The sequence below is a fragment of the Linepithema humile genome, chromosome 5 (genome assembly GCF_040581485.1).
Source record: "Linepithema humile isolate Giens D197 chromosome 5, Lhum_UNIL_v1.0, whole genome shotgun sequence".
Classification (NCBI taxonomy): domain Eukaryota; kingdom Metazoa; phylum Arthropoda; class Insecta; order Hymenoptera; family Formicidae; genus Linepithema; species Linepithema humile.
The window spans coordinates 29,140,600-29,156,929 of record NC_090132.1 but is presented as its reverse complement, the minus strand read 5'-3'; the positions used below and the strand labels follow the sequence as shown (position 1 = coordinate 29,156,929).

The following is a 16,330-nucleotide window of genomic DNA, read 5'->3' as shown; positions in this document are numbered from 1 at the left end:
ATCGTATATGATAAGAAAATAGTGTCAGCTTTTAATTCCTTATCAGCAGATTTATACAAACTTTGAAGATTCAAAGAAATCTAAATCATCTTAATGAACAGACTATATTATTGAGTGAGTGTAAGACATAGACTTCATATTATAACAGAAAAATTCTAGACGTTTAAAAAAAGAAACAAACAAATAATAAAAAATTAGAATTGGAAGTTATTTCAGATAATTAGATGCTTCACATTAATATGAAGTCTCATATTTCAACGAGTCAAAAATTAAGGAAAAGACAATTCAATGAAGACTTGTTATGCCTTACAATAATTAGATAAGATTAAACTAATATACTATATGACAATCATATATTGTAAATCATAAGAATAACCAGGCACTATACAATAATATAATGAATTGTAAAAATCACAGAGATAAAGAATTAAAAACAAAGAAAATTACGAGTAGAGAAAAATTATCATAGTCTTCATTCTTCCTTGCAATTAATACAATCCGACTAACAAGTAAACAAAGCAATAAGAAGAAAGAATCTTTTATTAATGTCGAGCGAATGAATCGTCGAAGAAAAAACATCGCAGATTAAGGAGAATAAAGAAGATCATCGAAGGCTTTGTAAATCTCTTGAACAAGAGAAAGATATCGTCACACCACATCATTGCACATGACAATAACAATTTGCTCAATCGTAATGACGGCCGGAGATCAGGGGGCACTCGACAGACAAAGAGACGAGTCTCGCCACAACGCGACGTGGGAGCAGCGGGAGTGCGGCAACAACACCTACGCATCGCGGCAGACACGCCGCTACGAGACGAGTAAAGCAGCAACACGCTCCTCGAGCTACGTGCAGCGTGCTTCGTAATTTCCTTGGCGGCTCCCCACGCGCGCGTAGTATACTCGAAGCCGCGTGGCGCTGGCTTCGTGTCTCGGAGGCGGCTTTACTCCTCCACCGCCGTCGCTACCACCGCCGCCGACACCACCACCACCGCCGACAGTACCATCACCATCACCACCACCCCCTGCTGACGGCCGACCCGACCGGCCCGACTCTGACAGTGGCTCGGTCGACCGATGACAGTCGAGGCGTCAGTCCTCAGAGCGCCAGCGTGCCGTGTGGAGCGGTCGCGCGCGTGTTACGTGCGGAGCAGCACGGCGATCGCGTGGACGGCCAACTGTCAAACTCTACGCGTGTCGTTTCGGTGATTCCGGTGAATCTCCGTTAGTGAATCATCAGATCGTCTACTCTGTGGAGTTAAGTGACACGTTATCGCGCGTGATTTTCTTTTTTTATATATACAAATCCCCGTCGTGCGATTTCTATAATCAGACATAATCGAACTTTTCGTAAGATGCGCGTCATCGGTGTTTCAAAATCGACGTCACGCGGTTTCTATCGAGCGGTTTCTACCGACGTTCGACACACGTATGCGAATGATTCATAGAGGAAGAGAGAGTGCACTTTGTTTTTGTTCCTGAAGAGTGACACGAGAGACAGCGAGATGACGGAGCTCGCCAAGGAGGCGTTCACCTCGCGCAACTACCACCTGGCGATCGAGTTATACGAGCGATGTTTGAAGCAGCAGGGACCGAATTACGAGGTGCTGCTCGGCTACGGCGATTCTCTGGCTAAATGCGGACGCGTGAGAGAGTCCCTTGGGATCTACTCCAGGTGTTTAGCCGCGACTTCAGTGCCGGCCGAGAGACTGAAGCACCTGGCGACCGCGCTCTTAGAGGATATGGCCGGCGCCGGGACGACCTCCAGACGGAGAATCGAGATATCTTTCGCGTGTCCTCAATGTGAAGGCACTCTCTGTCAACCGGTGACCGTCGGTTGCGGTCACACGTACTGCAGAAACTGTGTGGATCCGGCGAAAAATTGTCGTGTGTGCGGTATTAAAATTGCTACTGTGGGTGAAACAAATGTGCTCGTGCAAAGACTTGTGGAAAAATGGTGGCCGAGAGAAGTGGAGGCCAGTCGGGCAAGACACGAGGGTGATATTCTCATGCGGAAGGGTCACCTAGATCAAGCACTCGACAGATACAACCTAGCAGTTCATCTCGGTAAGTGAATCACTACATATGAGTTTTTACGATATGCTAAGCGCTCTTCATGTTTAGAATATTCTGGTTTCACGTGTCAACTTACAGTAACACAATGTGAAAATAGAATTATTGTTTTTGTGTAGAATAAGAGAGAGAATAGCTCTCTTGCTAATTAAATAAATATAAGCGTAAATATAAACGATTACAAAAGGATTTTTTGTTTGTTAGATGTTTTTGTAAAAGCTCATTGTTTTGCATTCCAAATTTGTTTTCATAATGAGAAAACATCATTGTACAAATCAACAAATTTATGAATTTATTTTTAATAGACAATTTAGAGAAATTTGATTTTTAAAAAGTATTTAATAACATGTTCCATATCAAGAATATAGACAGCAAAAATTGGAAAAATTTTTTTACAAGATAAAAAGCATCTAAAGAAACATTAAATTTTTTCAAAAATAATAGTAATATACAAAATCTAGAAGAAATATAAAATGCAATTATTTGTGCGATTTGTTGCAAAATTAAATAATTACAAATGTTTTGATCTGATTACGGATCCTCTTTATATAAAATCTTAAAAATTTTTAAATCATATTTCAATATTATTTTCTATGATAAAGAGCTGTTATCTAGTTATCAAGTTACCTAATTTCAAGTATTTTAAATACCTTTTGGGTATTTTTAGCCTTCAAATTTTGCACGTATTATTTTAAAAATAGAAATAAATTAATATAATTAAAAAAAGATTAAAAACGGCTAAAATAACCTTAATCAAAAAAGTGATTATAACATCTGGATTGATAAGTGTAACAATAAACTATAAAGCAAATGCAATTATTAAATTTTTAATTGTTCTATTTAAACTATGATTAGTCACATATTATATCAGTATCACAATTTCATTGATGCGCCTAAATACGTTGTCTAATGCTGCGTACTGCTCTAGTTTCGGATAGAATTAAATTAAATTGTGCTAAAATATTGAAGTTATCCATAACAAAATAAAATTAGAAGGTGGAAAAATCCTCTCAATTCTCAAAAAATAAAGTGGTGATATCATTTTTTAATTTATTCGCAAGCAAAGTGTAATAACATGTAGTTACATAAAGATTATTACGAAACACCTAATCTGAATAACGTTTCAAGCAAGTCAGTAGACTAGAAGTATACTGGTTTATCATTCACGTTTCATAATCTACTTCGATTTAATCGAAATCATTTAATGTTAGTAAAATCACGCCTTTTTAAAAATGTTCGCTTTATATCTGCATTAACGCAAATGGACCGCAGTTGTTCGCAGATTTGATCGAGATGTATGCAAACAAATGCGAGAAAGCCAAATTTGTTACGATAATTTGAATCAATAATTTTTCAAACAATTAATGCAATTAATTAATTAAAAAATTAATTATTGCCCAAAAAATTAATTTAACATTTGCGAGAAAATTAAACATTTCAATAATTAGATTCATTTTTTGTAACAATTTTATAACAATTTGATTTCTGTTTTTTTTTAATGCATTACACAATGCAATAGGAAAATAATTTCTGTGCTATTATATAATATGTACAATATTCACAAAATATACATATAAAAAAAATATATATATTCACAAAAATAGATCAAAAAGATTATTATCATATCGCTATCAATTTATTAAAAATAGAAAACTAAATATAGTTAACCTCAAATTTTACTCACAAATCACTGTTGCACTTGTCCCGCTGTTGCACTTGTCTCGCTGTTGCAGTTGTCCCGCTGTTGCAATTTGTTAATTCTGTCATTGCTCCAAATATTCACACACAATTCACTAATTATCACTATGCCCGATCAATTTATATAGCATTCTCGAATTTTACAAACGTACCGCATTTTCAACGCGAAATAAAATGATTCCGAAACAATTTTAATTATTATAAACACGAGAAAATTTCGCTCACTTGTTTTTGTCATTACGTCGGCCGGCAATACATCCGACACTCACAACACGCGATTACATGTACGAAGCACTCGAATAAATAAATAACGCGAAATACAACGATCGTCCATAATTTTGCCCGACAAACAAGACAGTTCAACATCAGAGCAGCTTCGCAGCGAGTAATGTCCAACACATAACGCGACGCGACAAGTTATAGGTTATATGAATACCAAGGCGGGCAAAACGATCGCGCGTTATAATGCAGGGCTGACAAAATGAATAACGAGACAACACTGCTCCCACTTACTTATAGAGGTCGCGCCCTACCCTTGCCGTAACTATAGAAAGAGATAACTATTTGAAAAAGGATAATCAATCCGCTCGCGATCTCTATTATGCAGAAAATAGCGTTGATTGTATTTCAACCAGTATTCTAAACTTTACTATAATTAGCACTCCATAATTATCATTCACCGACTAATTCGATACTTTTACAACTCGCAAGATATGTTTAAAAAGCTCGGAGCAATTAGACGCCAATGCTCAATGACTCGGCAAAAAATATGCAACACCGTTGATGATATAAATGTCTAAAGATTCATAGCTATGACTCAATATGATAATTAACATACCACAACGATTAGTAGATGGGATTTGGCACTCTTGAAGCTTGTTTATGCACGGAATTTACCTTAAATCAAGAAAAACATGCCCGCACCGCGAGATGCTGCTCCTCCGTTTCGCTATCTTCCCGCGAATAAATGTTGTAACTAGATGTCGCAACGTTATGGGATGATCGCATTTACATTCACGATGATGACGTAATTAATTTAAAAATAATACGCGAATTATTTTTATACCAAACAAAGCATTAAACAACAATTAAATTAATCATATCATACATCTATTTTTGTTTTACTGTTTACGTTATTCTATTGTAAATTTCGAAGTATGTAAGATAAGCAGAAGCAGCGTTGTCCCGTTATTCATTTGTCAGCCCTGCATTATAACGTACGCGCGATCGCATTTTCCCGCGCCCTGATATTTTTACAACCTATAACTTGTCGCGTCGCATTGTGTTGGACATTACTCGCTGCGTAGCTGCTCTGATGCTAAGCTGTCTTGTTTGTCGGGCAAAATTATGGGCGATCGTTGTATTTCGCGTCATTTATTTATTCGAGTGCATCGTACGCGTAATCGCGTGAGTGTCGAATGTATTGCCGGACGACGTGACAAAATAAATAAGCGGAATTTTCTCGTGTTTATAATAATTGAAATTGTGTCGAAATCATTTTATTTGGCGCCGAAAATGCGGTACGTTTGTAAAATTCGGGAATGCTATATAAATTGATCGATTATAGTGATAATTAGTGAATTGTGTGTGAATATTTGGAGCAATGACAGAATCAACAAACTGCAACGGTAGGACAAGTGCAAGCGATTTGTGAGTAAAATTTAAGGTTAAACTATGTTTAGTTTTCTATTTTAATTTCTATTCTGATATAATTAAATAAAAAGTACCACAAAAACTTTAAAATCAAGTTATACAAATTGTAGAAAAATTTCAAGAACACAACAAATTAAACTATACAAAACTCTAACTCTAACTATACTAATAAATTATTGTAAACATATTACAACATTTTCAAATTAATATGTCGTATTAATTTGCAATTTTTCGCGTTAGACATAAAGTACAGAATTATTAGTTTTTGAAATATGACAAATTGACGAGATAACACATTCCTATTATGTAAAAAATAAAAACAATTTATAATGAAAAAAGTAATTCAATGAAACACTTTTGTTTATCATAATTAATTATACACAAAATTGCCTATTAATTAAAATTATTTTTAGCAACATAATCTCTTTTGAAAGACGCTACAAATTCCATGCAATTTTCTCATCAGCTAATGCAAACTATGTAAAAGATATGATATGACGCCTTTTCTTTAAAGCTAATTTTTTTTGCATTAAGCATTAAAAAAGATCACAGTATCTCAAGCGCATGTTTGCCTTTCTTTTTTTCGATAATACGCTCGCTTACTCACGCACATTTGCTCTTTTCCTTTTTCTTTTCTGTAGCTCACTTTTTATCATTTCAAGTTGAACAGAGTACGATTATTGACCTTAGTGCAACCGCGGCCTCCAGACATCTGCCCCCTATTCATTTCCTCAAATTCCAATTATAGATTTTTTGATATCTGGAGTTAATTTTTTCTTTAACAAATATTCTACAGAAATTGATTATCTACTGCAATTTTTCTTTTTCACACGTTAAATGGACTTTTATATAAAAAAGTGTCAATTTCAAATTATTCAAAAAGCTGCAATTTATATTTTGTAATAAAGTTTGAACAACGAATAATTAGTCACAAACAATATTATTCACTTACTTTCTATATCTCAAAATATATTTGCAGTTTAATAATATTAACATTTAAATTTTAACTATGGTAATTAATTGGTTAAATAGATTAAAGTAATATAGTATTATTGCGGTGTTTTCTCTAGATAGAAATTTGGGAGTCTATTCTTGGCTTTAATTCAATGTTATTTACAATTAAAATATTATCATTTTTTCATATAAATCATATTTTCATATCATTTTCACACAAAAGTCATCCAAAATTTTGTTGATATTTTGATGAGCACTTCTGAATAGTATATTTCGAGAATAGAAATTTGCTGATTTCTGGGTTGTTTATCTTGGAACGATATTTCTAGTGAAAACGTGTCTGAGAAGTGATATATTTCTCGGGAAATGATAGTCAGTATTACAATTAGCGAAGATCAGTATCAAGCTTAACGCTTAACTCTGCTCTAAGTACATAAAAAGTTCCAGGTACTAAATAAACAAATAAACTTTCATTAGAATCGTTGGAAAATTATAACTTTTGTATTTGCAAACGCAGAAAATTAATTTATAATTAAAAATGTCTATAATGAAACTTTATTATTCAATTATAATGCATAAAGTTAAATTTGAGGTAAAAAGTTAATAAATTTATTCAGTTTTTGTTAATAATTCATAATATATTTTATCTATTTCTGTTTACAAATTGCGTGAGATTTCCACTTAAGCAAAATATAATCAGAATAATTAGAAAACACTCAATCAATACTAATCAGTGGCCCAATCGCATTATAATCAATGAAGCAAAAAGTGAAAAATCTTGTCTATATATTTTGCAAAAAAATTTGTAAGAAATTGTAGGATCAGTACGTTATTCGATCGTGTTAAAAATTGTAGCTAGATTGAATCATCTATGTACCGTAGCTTTTGAAGAACAAAAACAAGTCACTGACAATGCGATATGTGTGTACTGCAAGCAGAGAGCGCGCGTACTCGCAGTTGAGGTAGGTCGGTCGACGCACGATGCGTCTCTCTAGATATAAACTTAATAATCGTTCAGCGAGTCTATTAATATACCTGGCAAGCGAAGATAGATGTTCTTTTACCAGTACAGTGGAATTCTTCAACGAAATTTAAAAATTGCTTACAATTACTTTCATCCTTATTTTATTCTCAATATTTCTGTATTTTTTTGTATTGTATTTATTTTTTTCCACATTCAAAATAAGTAATTGCTCGATCTATTTCAAAATGATTAATAAGGATAAAAAGAAATAGATATAGATCTGAAAATCAAGTATTATCTCTTCCATTCATTATAAACATTCGCATTATTTCAACATTCTACACATATAGAATGTACACTAACGAAAATGTTGCAAATTACAAAGTACAATTAATATAAATGATTGATATTGCAATTAGAAAGCATAGCCATTCGATGCTCTCATTTTCCCTTTAATATAAAATATGTAATTATTATTTAAAATACTTTGTAATATTTCTATAATAAGAAGCATCAAATTGAATACTGAAATCCGCGTTCTTTCGAGCATATCCAAGTGCACCGAACGTATGTAAAGTGCGTGGAAAGGGAGTTCGACTGCGACGACCGCGACGACGACGCCGTTAAGTTCACGGCCAGTCCGAAGCGGTTCTTATATAACGTCTCTTGGAGAGATCGGTCCGAATCGACGAGTCCTATGAGACATGCTACGTTTACCATGAGATAAATATTTACGTGTTCTGAATCAATCGTCTTTGAACGTTTGACTTACAAAACTCTGTTTTGGAATGCTAACTTCTTAATTCATCGTACGATACGATGTTCTTATTAAGCGTACACTGAATTATATGACCACTTTTAGCGTATGTTATCGAATTTTATTTTTAACGCGTGATGTAAAATATCCATATTTTTTACCCAATCTGTTTAAATTTAACATTCTTAATCGTAGGAAGAAAAAAGTTATAATTAAACAATCGATTATATTCTAATTTTCACTTGTGTCGACTTTCGAAGCAGAGTGTGGATCAATGATTCTACGAGGCTGAGAGCGAAAGAATTATTAAGAACAATGACGCGTATGCGCGATAACAAATAAACGCTTTATGACTAATCGGCCTTGTCAAGATCGTCCTTGTTAACTTCGTCGTCGCGCATAACGTCGGATAGAACCTTTTGTGAAAAAATATTCAAGGGACATTCGTGAATCATTATATATAGATTATGCAAGTCGTCATTTGAGACTAGAGATGTCTATTCACTGTGTCGAGCGATTGTCGATAACAAAACTCTTTGACAGACGTAAAATTGAGAATTATTCCCGATTATGCTTAGCAGATTTTATCGTTGATAGCCTTCAACCAGTATCAGATGTTGAACAGATATTCAAAGGTTTAGAAACAAAATAGAATAGAAATAAACACACATCAGAAATACACATCTCTCATTTAGATAAGAATTAAACTAAAGCGAAAAATGAGGACATTATCTATCGCAATTATCAGTTCAACAAATGTGACAATAATTGTAGTGAATCAGTACAAGATTTTTTTTATATGATAGTGAATGACGTACTTGTTTACGCATATATATATAGCGATATAGCGCGTCAATATTGCGCACTGAATTGAAGAATCCCCACAAATATATTGTATAATAAATTGTCAGGAATTAAAACTCGAGAATAACGTAAACGCGTCTCGTTGTCGCGCGCGGTATATTAATTAATAAGCGACTTTAAGTGGAACTAAAATTTTAAAAATTGAAGGGAGATTTCGCGATACGGAATAGGCCATCTGCGAGCACAGTAGCGCTTCTGCCTTCGGTCGCACCTGCATCGTTCACCTGGCCTTCAGATCGATTACGGTAATTTTAATAATGTTCTTCAGTGACGCCGCACACTATACTTTAGGACGAAACTCTGGCGCGAACATTGGGAGAAAACGTATTATATCATTTTGTCCGTAAATTATATAAGAGGTGTAGAAATTATTAGTCGAATCCTTTGTGTAAAATCTTTTATTCTAGAAAATATTCGAAGCTTAAATTCTCCAATATTAAAACTATTCAAAAAGTATTTAAATCACGTTATTAATTATTGCATAAATTTAGTTTAGAATTTTATATTATTAAGAATTTTATGTTAATATAAAAATATAAAAGTTTTAATAATATAAATTAAAATAACTCTAAATAATATAAATTAAAAATACTCCAAATAATTATGAAAAATGCGAATTTAAGTTTTGAATGGAAGAATTAGATTTTTGTTCCTTTTCTTTGATATATTCTGTATTGCATGCGTCGATGATCTAGTTAGAAGCATCTTCGTCAACGGACGAGAATGCCAGAGACACTCAATTCATGATCTGACTAATTTGCTGTTTTAGTATGACTCATGTTCAGTTAATGAAATTAATATGAAAATGTGATATAAAGACGTATTATTTTTTTAAACAACAAATAATTAAGTAGAATAAAATAGCGTTTTAACAGATGTTTTGTAATAATAAGAATTCACATTAATAAATTAAAAATAAAGGTATTCTTTTAATCTTTTTCTTAATTTATGAAATGCAGGCACAAAGTGCATCTGTTAAATAATTTAAAAATTGCTGTAACAAGATTAAAAATACTTCAATCTCTTTAAATTCACAAAACTAGTATTGAAAGTTATAAGTACGCAATTAAAAAATGATTTTTTATATGTAATAACGATGATTATTATAAATTATTTTTTATTACAAATTAGTCATTTTCAAATTCTATTGAAATTTTGCATCTCTCTTTCGACTTTCGGAATTCGCGATCTGTCACTGGTTGGGAATCACTGTTTAGAGAATGCCACCCACGAGCGCATTTTATTGAGACCGATTCTTGTCTCTCCGCATATTCGCGAAACGTGGAGTTTCGCTTCTCTAAAGGCGGCTATAATTAAATGCGACATGCCGCTGCGCTTATATAGTACAAATTTAGCGTGCGTCGCGTCGCGTCGCGTAGCATCGCGCCGGTGCAACGCGCTTGACAAAATAAAAGCGATGACAGCCTGCGAGAAGGAGCGCGCTTTTACGCTTCTTACCGTGCACGCGAGCTCCATATATCGGACTCGCTTATATAATGATCGCCGACGCTGCTTTTCTCGTTCGTCTCGTCTCGCTTTTCTCTGTCGCTTATCACCGCCGATAAGCGCCGCGAAATTGTGCCGGTGAAGTCAATATAATTCTATATCACGTTAAAATGTTGTTGATAGAAAAATGATAATAAAATAAAATTGTTTAATTGCTGACTTTGTTAGCTTTCGGTTTTTTTAGAATATTTTCTGGGAAATCTTACTATTAATTTTGTAGTTAATTTCAGTGAATTGTGTAACATTGATTGTAGCTTGCCGACTTTCTTTTTCTATACGCATTGATTTCAAAACTATTTGTGCGTGAGAAAAGCGAGTTGTAATTGAAAAAAATATAATAGATTTTTTTACAATTAGTACAACTTTCTGTTTTATTGGTTTTCTCTTTAGTTTATTGTTATAATAAAATTGCATAAAATTAAGATAGTTATTATATTGGTAATAAAATTATATTATCGCATATCTATCTGAAGGTGTTTAGAGACATTCTCACATATATTATAGTCTCATATATATTATAGTTTTTTATTTTCTATATATTACTATCTGTGAACATGATTGAAGGCTATTGATAAAGTTTCAATACGTAAAGCGATATGGAATGTTAAAAATTATCTCGCGTTTTATCAATACAGTATATTCATTGTTCAAACTTATTGCTTAGCGCAACATTTGTCGATATCAGAAGTCTCTCTCAATATGAAGCGCTTATGCAAGATGAAACCTGATATTAAGCTGCATGTTGTGATTGAAGATAAAGCAAATTATGTATATACGCGAGAAAAGCTATTTTAAGCTCTCATAAAATTTGAACGGCAATTGCATATAGTCGATAAAACATGCAAATTAATTTCTCGTTAACATGAATACGTTTATTATAAAAATTGCATCGTCAATCTTCTCTGAATTATCATTATTTATGCTATATGTTGGAGACAAATTCATATTTGTTAAAGCATTAAAACCTGTTTCAAATTCATGAAAATCAGGAGCATTATAATCTGGCAATGACCCAATTTATAATTTAATTTCTATCATTAGCGAATCGTAAATAACTTTTCATGTATCATTTTCCACTTCGATTGATTCTACAATATTTGAATAAAGCCGTGCACAATTTAGCACTTTACGATATAAATATGAACAATAATATAATGTTTCAAAATGTTAAAAGGTTTCCAATGCATTTAAAGAAATTTAATGTTATTGTATAATTCTAAATGCTAAATTAAAATAAAGGAGCTAAATACGCAAATATATTTGCAAAAATTTTAGCAAGAATATCAAATATGCAAGAACATGAAAATATTAACTTTGAGAAAATCATAAAAAAATGATGTTAAAGTCATTATTTCACCAATTCACATGTAAAATGAAAAGAATTACACTCATTGCCAATGAAAATTTCTTAAAAGAAGTAAGCATACTAGTTAAAAGTTGTAACTATTCATCGTGTAATTCAGTGTGTAGTGCATATAAGATAATAGACTCTTGTCAATTTTAATCAAAGTTATATGGCACATAAATTTCACTTACTTGCAAATCTGCAAACTGCTTATGGATGCTCTCTCACTACGAGGAAAACTCTTCTCTTTTTCTCGTAAACCGTCATTTTCTCTTTTTCTCGTAAATCGATTTTTCAGTAAAATTCACGCTTACGCGTACGCGCATGCTTACGCTTAATCGTCCAGACGATTGTCTTCGGCGCTAGCCAACTAGTTTCGGATTCCTTCGTCTCAGTGTGTTCTTTGTTTAGCCTTGCGTTCCTTGTTTCTTACAGCATTTAAATTTGACAAGACACATATATTGCTGTACTTTTTGAAGAAAAAGATTGCATTTTTTATTTTTTATTTAAACTTTTTAAATAATAACTAATTGAATATTTTATGATGAAATTTCTTAAGAAATTTTAAGCCAGTTTTCTCTTAAATCGTCGGAGGAAAATTTAATTCAAATTTCAACATTAAATTTCTTACTAAGAACTTCAAATAATATATCTATCAAAGTAAAGTTAATCGGAATTTAATCGAGAAGAAATATTGACATTCTTTACATTTCTAAAGCTTAAGCTTCTTACAAAAGTCACTTTATATATATCTCGATAGAAAATATCTTTTTAATCATATCTTTCTATAAATTTTCTCCATGAAAGATTAACTTCAAGCGCGTCAAAGAATTTTCTGTTAAACGTTTCTCAGAAGATATGTAAAACGATCTTGAAAGGAAATACATAGAAGTACAAAAATCTAATAAGGCTCATCAGAAATTCTTGAAACAATTCTAAGCTGAAAGAATGTAGTCTTGCCAAGGTAAATGAGAAAGAGCGATACGTTCCTCGAAAAACACATCAGATTGTGGGCGCGTATCCCGAGAAACCTCACGAGTCCCCACTCGACCCCGGCACGTGCATGGATCGTTGCCAAATTTAAGATGTCACCGAAACATCAATTCGAACCGCAGGAGAATCTGTCGCACGGGAGGACGCGACTTCGGTAGATCCTGTCATATCAAGGACGTGCTCTCGTAGTGCTCCAACAATTTACAAAAAGAGCAACGAAAACGATTTTTAGGTCATGGCCGCGTGTCAATGTCTGGTCTCGTGAGGAGAAACCTCGAGAAGAAACTTATTTCCGAACGAATCCATGCTTTTACAACTGTACTTTGTTTTGTAATATTTCCTGGCAAATTACAACAGCGAATGTTTCATTAGTTTTTATTTATTTTGTAGAGACAAATCCAATTTCAAGATATCAGCTTGAAAAATGTGCCTTGCGATGAAAGTAAAATATATATTGATATATAAACATAGATAATTAAACGAATTTAAACAAATTTATCACATAGTTTCAGTAATACGTTCACGTTGAAGATATTCGTTTTCAAGCTCGATATAACATTCTGTCTCCGTTTCATCTTTTGTTTCTCAGCTCGACTCACAAATAGATTACACACTTAATTTAATATACTAATTTTCATACTTTTGGGCGAGTCACAACTATTCACTTATTCACTTAATAAAATTATACAAGTCGTCGCAGACTTATGTTATTTTAAATTTTATCCGATATATTTATAATATAATATTTATATTTAATTCTCTTGTTTTAATTATATTTAAACGATGGCAATATGTGTTTAATAATGCTATGATATAAAAATGAAAATAAGTTTTGTTTTACTTTTTTTTCAACTTGTTCTCTTGATTTGTGACTATTTATGATCATGTAAGATATTAGTAGGACAACTTCTCGTCGACGTGTACATTTAGACAAACTAATCTTATCAACATAGTATCATAAAAGTTTGCACAATGTTTTAATTTTGTTTATCAGATACAGCCAAATGGTTATTTTAAGTGTTCAAATTTAAATTTTATATGTCATGAAAATTATTTATTGAAACTAATTAATAAAACGCAGAATTGATTAAAAATCAGCGATATGTGTATAAATGGTATTTGAAGACGATACATATTTATTTATATGATAAAATTATATACATGAATATCTTTGTATAAAGTGCTGACGAGGTAAAGATAAATGTGCCATACTGCAGTGCCACAACACACTGCAGTGAAAAGTTAAGGTGATAAGAAACTCATATTCTTGCAGATGCAGTAGATTCGAGACATTGAAATTCGACCAAATCGGTGTGACAATAAAACAGACTTATTTTTAAATTTGAGAAGTAACATTGTGGATGTATAAATAATTTAAAAAAAAAGATATTGGTGTCTTACGACCAACTGTGGAGATTCTATCGATGAAAGTGGGTCACGTCCTCGATCCTTCTCCGATCGAGTTCATCCATCAATCGAAACTTGACTCATTTTGCCTGCCTAATGGTATTATATTTTATTATATATTGAGAAAAAATAACTAATTATACGTTTTTAATGATGTTGTTAAACAATTATAATTAACATTTTTATAGAAAATTAAAATTAAAAAAAAAGGAGCAACAGAAACGAGAAATAATTTGACGTAAAATTTCTAAAAGCATCAGTAAAAAAAGCGGTGATTAAAATTGTCTGTATAAAATTTTCTTCAAATATTATTTCTCTATACTATAGAATGACCAAATGTAGGTTAGTGGGTTTTCCTTGTGAATTCTGAAATAACTTTACATTGAAATCGTTACATTGCTAAGGCGAGTTATGTGCTGTTTACTGCAACATGCCAACTTTATGTTTGTTGTTCAGAGTCCTCAGACATTCAAATGTTCATTTCAGTTCTTCTTCAGTTTTTAATGACCCTCCTGAATATATCGCTGTCTGTTACTAATGTCTCATTAAAAATTGTTATTTCTATTGGAAACTGTATGTCTGTAGTCAAAATATCTCGTTAACATCTTTCTCGTTAAATTAATTCTTTGTGATGTCTACAATATTGATTATTCGCAAAAATCAAATTATAAATAAAATTTTATAACACAAATATAGCTCTATTAGCAAATGCTACAGCTTCTTAAATAAAAAATCAACGTATCCACTAATTTAATTTATAAAGTTACATCGCATTGCTGTTATTTGTTTCCTTGGTGGTATGATTAGTAGCTATTCACGAATAGTGCAAATGTATTTTTTTATATGTCACTCTGAAACACATATTATCGGTTTTAATAAAATTTGTTAGTCAAATATCTACAATATTCTTATTGATATAAGGATTTTATTTATCACAAATAATCGATTCTAAAAATTATATGTATTTTTAACTTCAACTTAGCTGTATCTTAAATATACATAGCATCATTTTTTTTCATTATTCTCTCTGAAATGACATTTGTTGCAACGGACTTATTACGCAGCAAACGCAATTTCTACGTATTTATAACATTATCTCTCGTCTGGCATTTAATATTTAAATATCTAAATGAGACACTTTTACATGCAATTATCGATCTTTTTTCGAGAGTACGCAGAGTCGTGCGCTCTCCCACGACTTTTGCCCGCGACTCGCAAGTTACGCGATCGATATTATAAGTAATAATAACGGCGTCACGCCTGAACGAGTTCGCGACTCTTGCAAATCTGTGAGCACGTTTTGGTTGTGCAATTACCACGAAGCGAAATTAATCCGTCGCGGGCGCAGTCGATTTGTGTCAAGGCGACGACAGAGTGGTAGCCTTCTCTCCCCACAGCTTTCCTCATTTGAGGGTGACGACGCGAAAGCGCGAAAATGATGTACATAAAGTGCAGTCACCTACCGCGCGTCAGATTTTCATAATGTTCTTCTATAAGTACTATATTAAACTTTAAAGAGCCTGAATATTTTCGCACCATGGAATTTACTATGCAAAATAAAGAAACGTTGAGCGAATTAGGGATCGCAGATAGAAATAAAATTTGAAAATATATTATTTTTTATACATATTATTATTTTAACGTGATATAAACCTTTTGGCATTATTTTTTTCAGTTTCTATAGTGCATAATTATATAAGAAAGAGAAATGTACCGAGAATTTAAAATTTCGTGGGCGGAATGATCATCAGTGGTTACGCAGAGAATCTCACGAGGTTGCTGCTATCAATGCAGGGTACTTAAATTGATTTAGCTGCTTGAACTCTTGTGTATTTTCTAATTGAGTCCGATTGCGCTTCGCAAGAGGCGTAATACTGGGTTACACGATATACTAACTGAAAGTTAGCATCTTGATACTATGTTACTGTGTCGTGCGAGTTATAGTTAAACTGCGGTGATGATTGTCATTACTGCTTCGATCGCGTTTGTCATACAAATATTGAAGAAAGATTCACACGAAACCTAACGGCAAGTAACTCAACTTTTTTGAAAAAAGAAAAGTTATTATTACTAATTTAAAACTTGCAGTTAAATTTGCAATCTTCAAGAAGCGCCT

At 32.7% G+C, this 16,330-nt stretch overlaps 1 protein-coding gene and 1 long non-coding RNA gene across 2 annotated transcripts in view; one reads left to right on the top strand and one right to left on the bottom strand.

Annotated features, from left to right (window-relative positions):
* LOC137000152 (uncharacterized) overlaps positions 1-4,292 on the bottom strand; it is a 41,105-nt gene extending 36,813 nt beyond the window's left edge. The window contains exon 1 of the long non-coding RNA XR_010890483.1: positions 3,758-4,292. This is a non-coding gene — a long non-coding RNA (uncharacterized lncRNA). The remainder of the gene's footprint in view (positions 1-3,757) is intronic.
* Positions 945-16,330, top strand: part of LOC105678130 (LON peptidase N-terminal domain and RING finger protein 3) — a 39,155-nt gene continuing 23,769 nt past the window's right edge. The window contains exon 1 of the mRNA XM_012377209.2: positions 945-2,067. Within this exon, the coding sequence (XP_012232632.1) occupies positions 1,506-2,067 (562 nt within the window). The 5' untranslated portion in view covers positions 945-1,505. The remainder of the gene's footprint in view (positions 2,068-16,330) is intronic.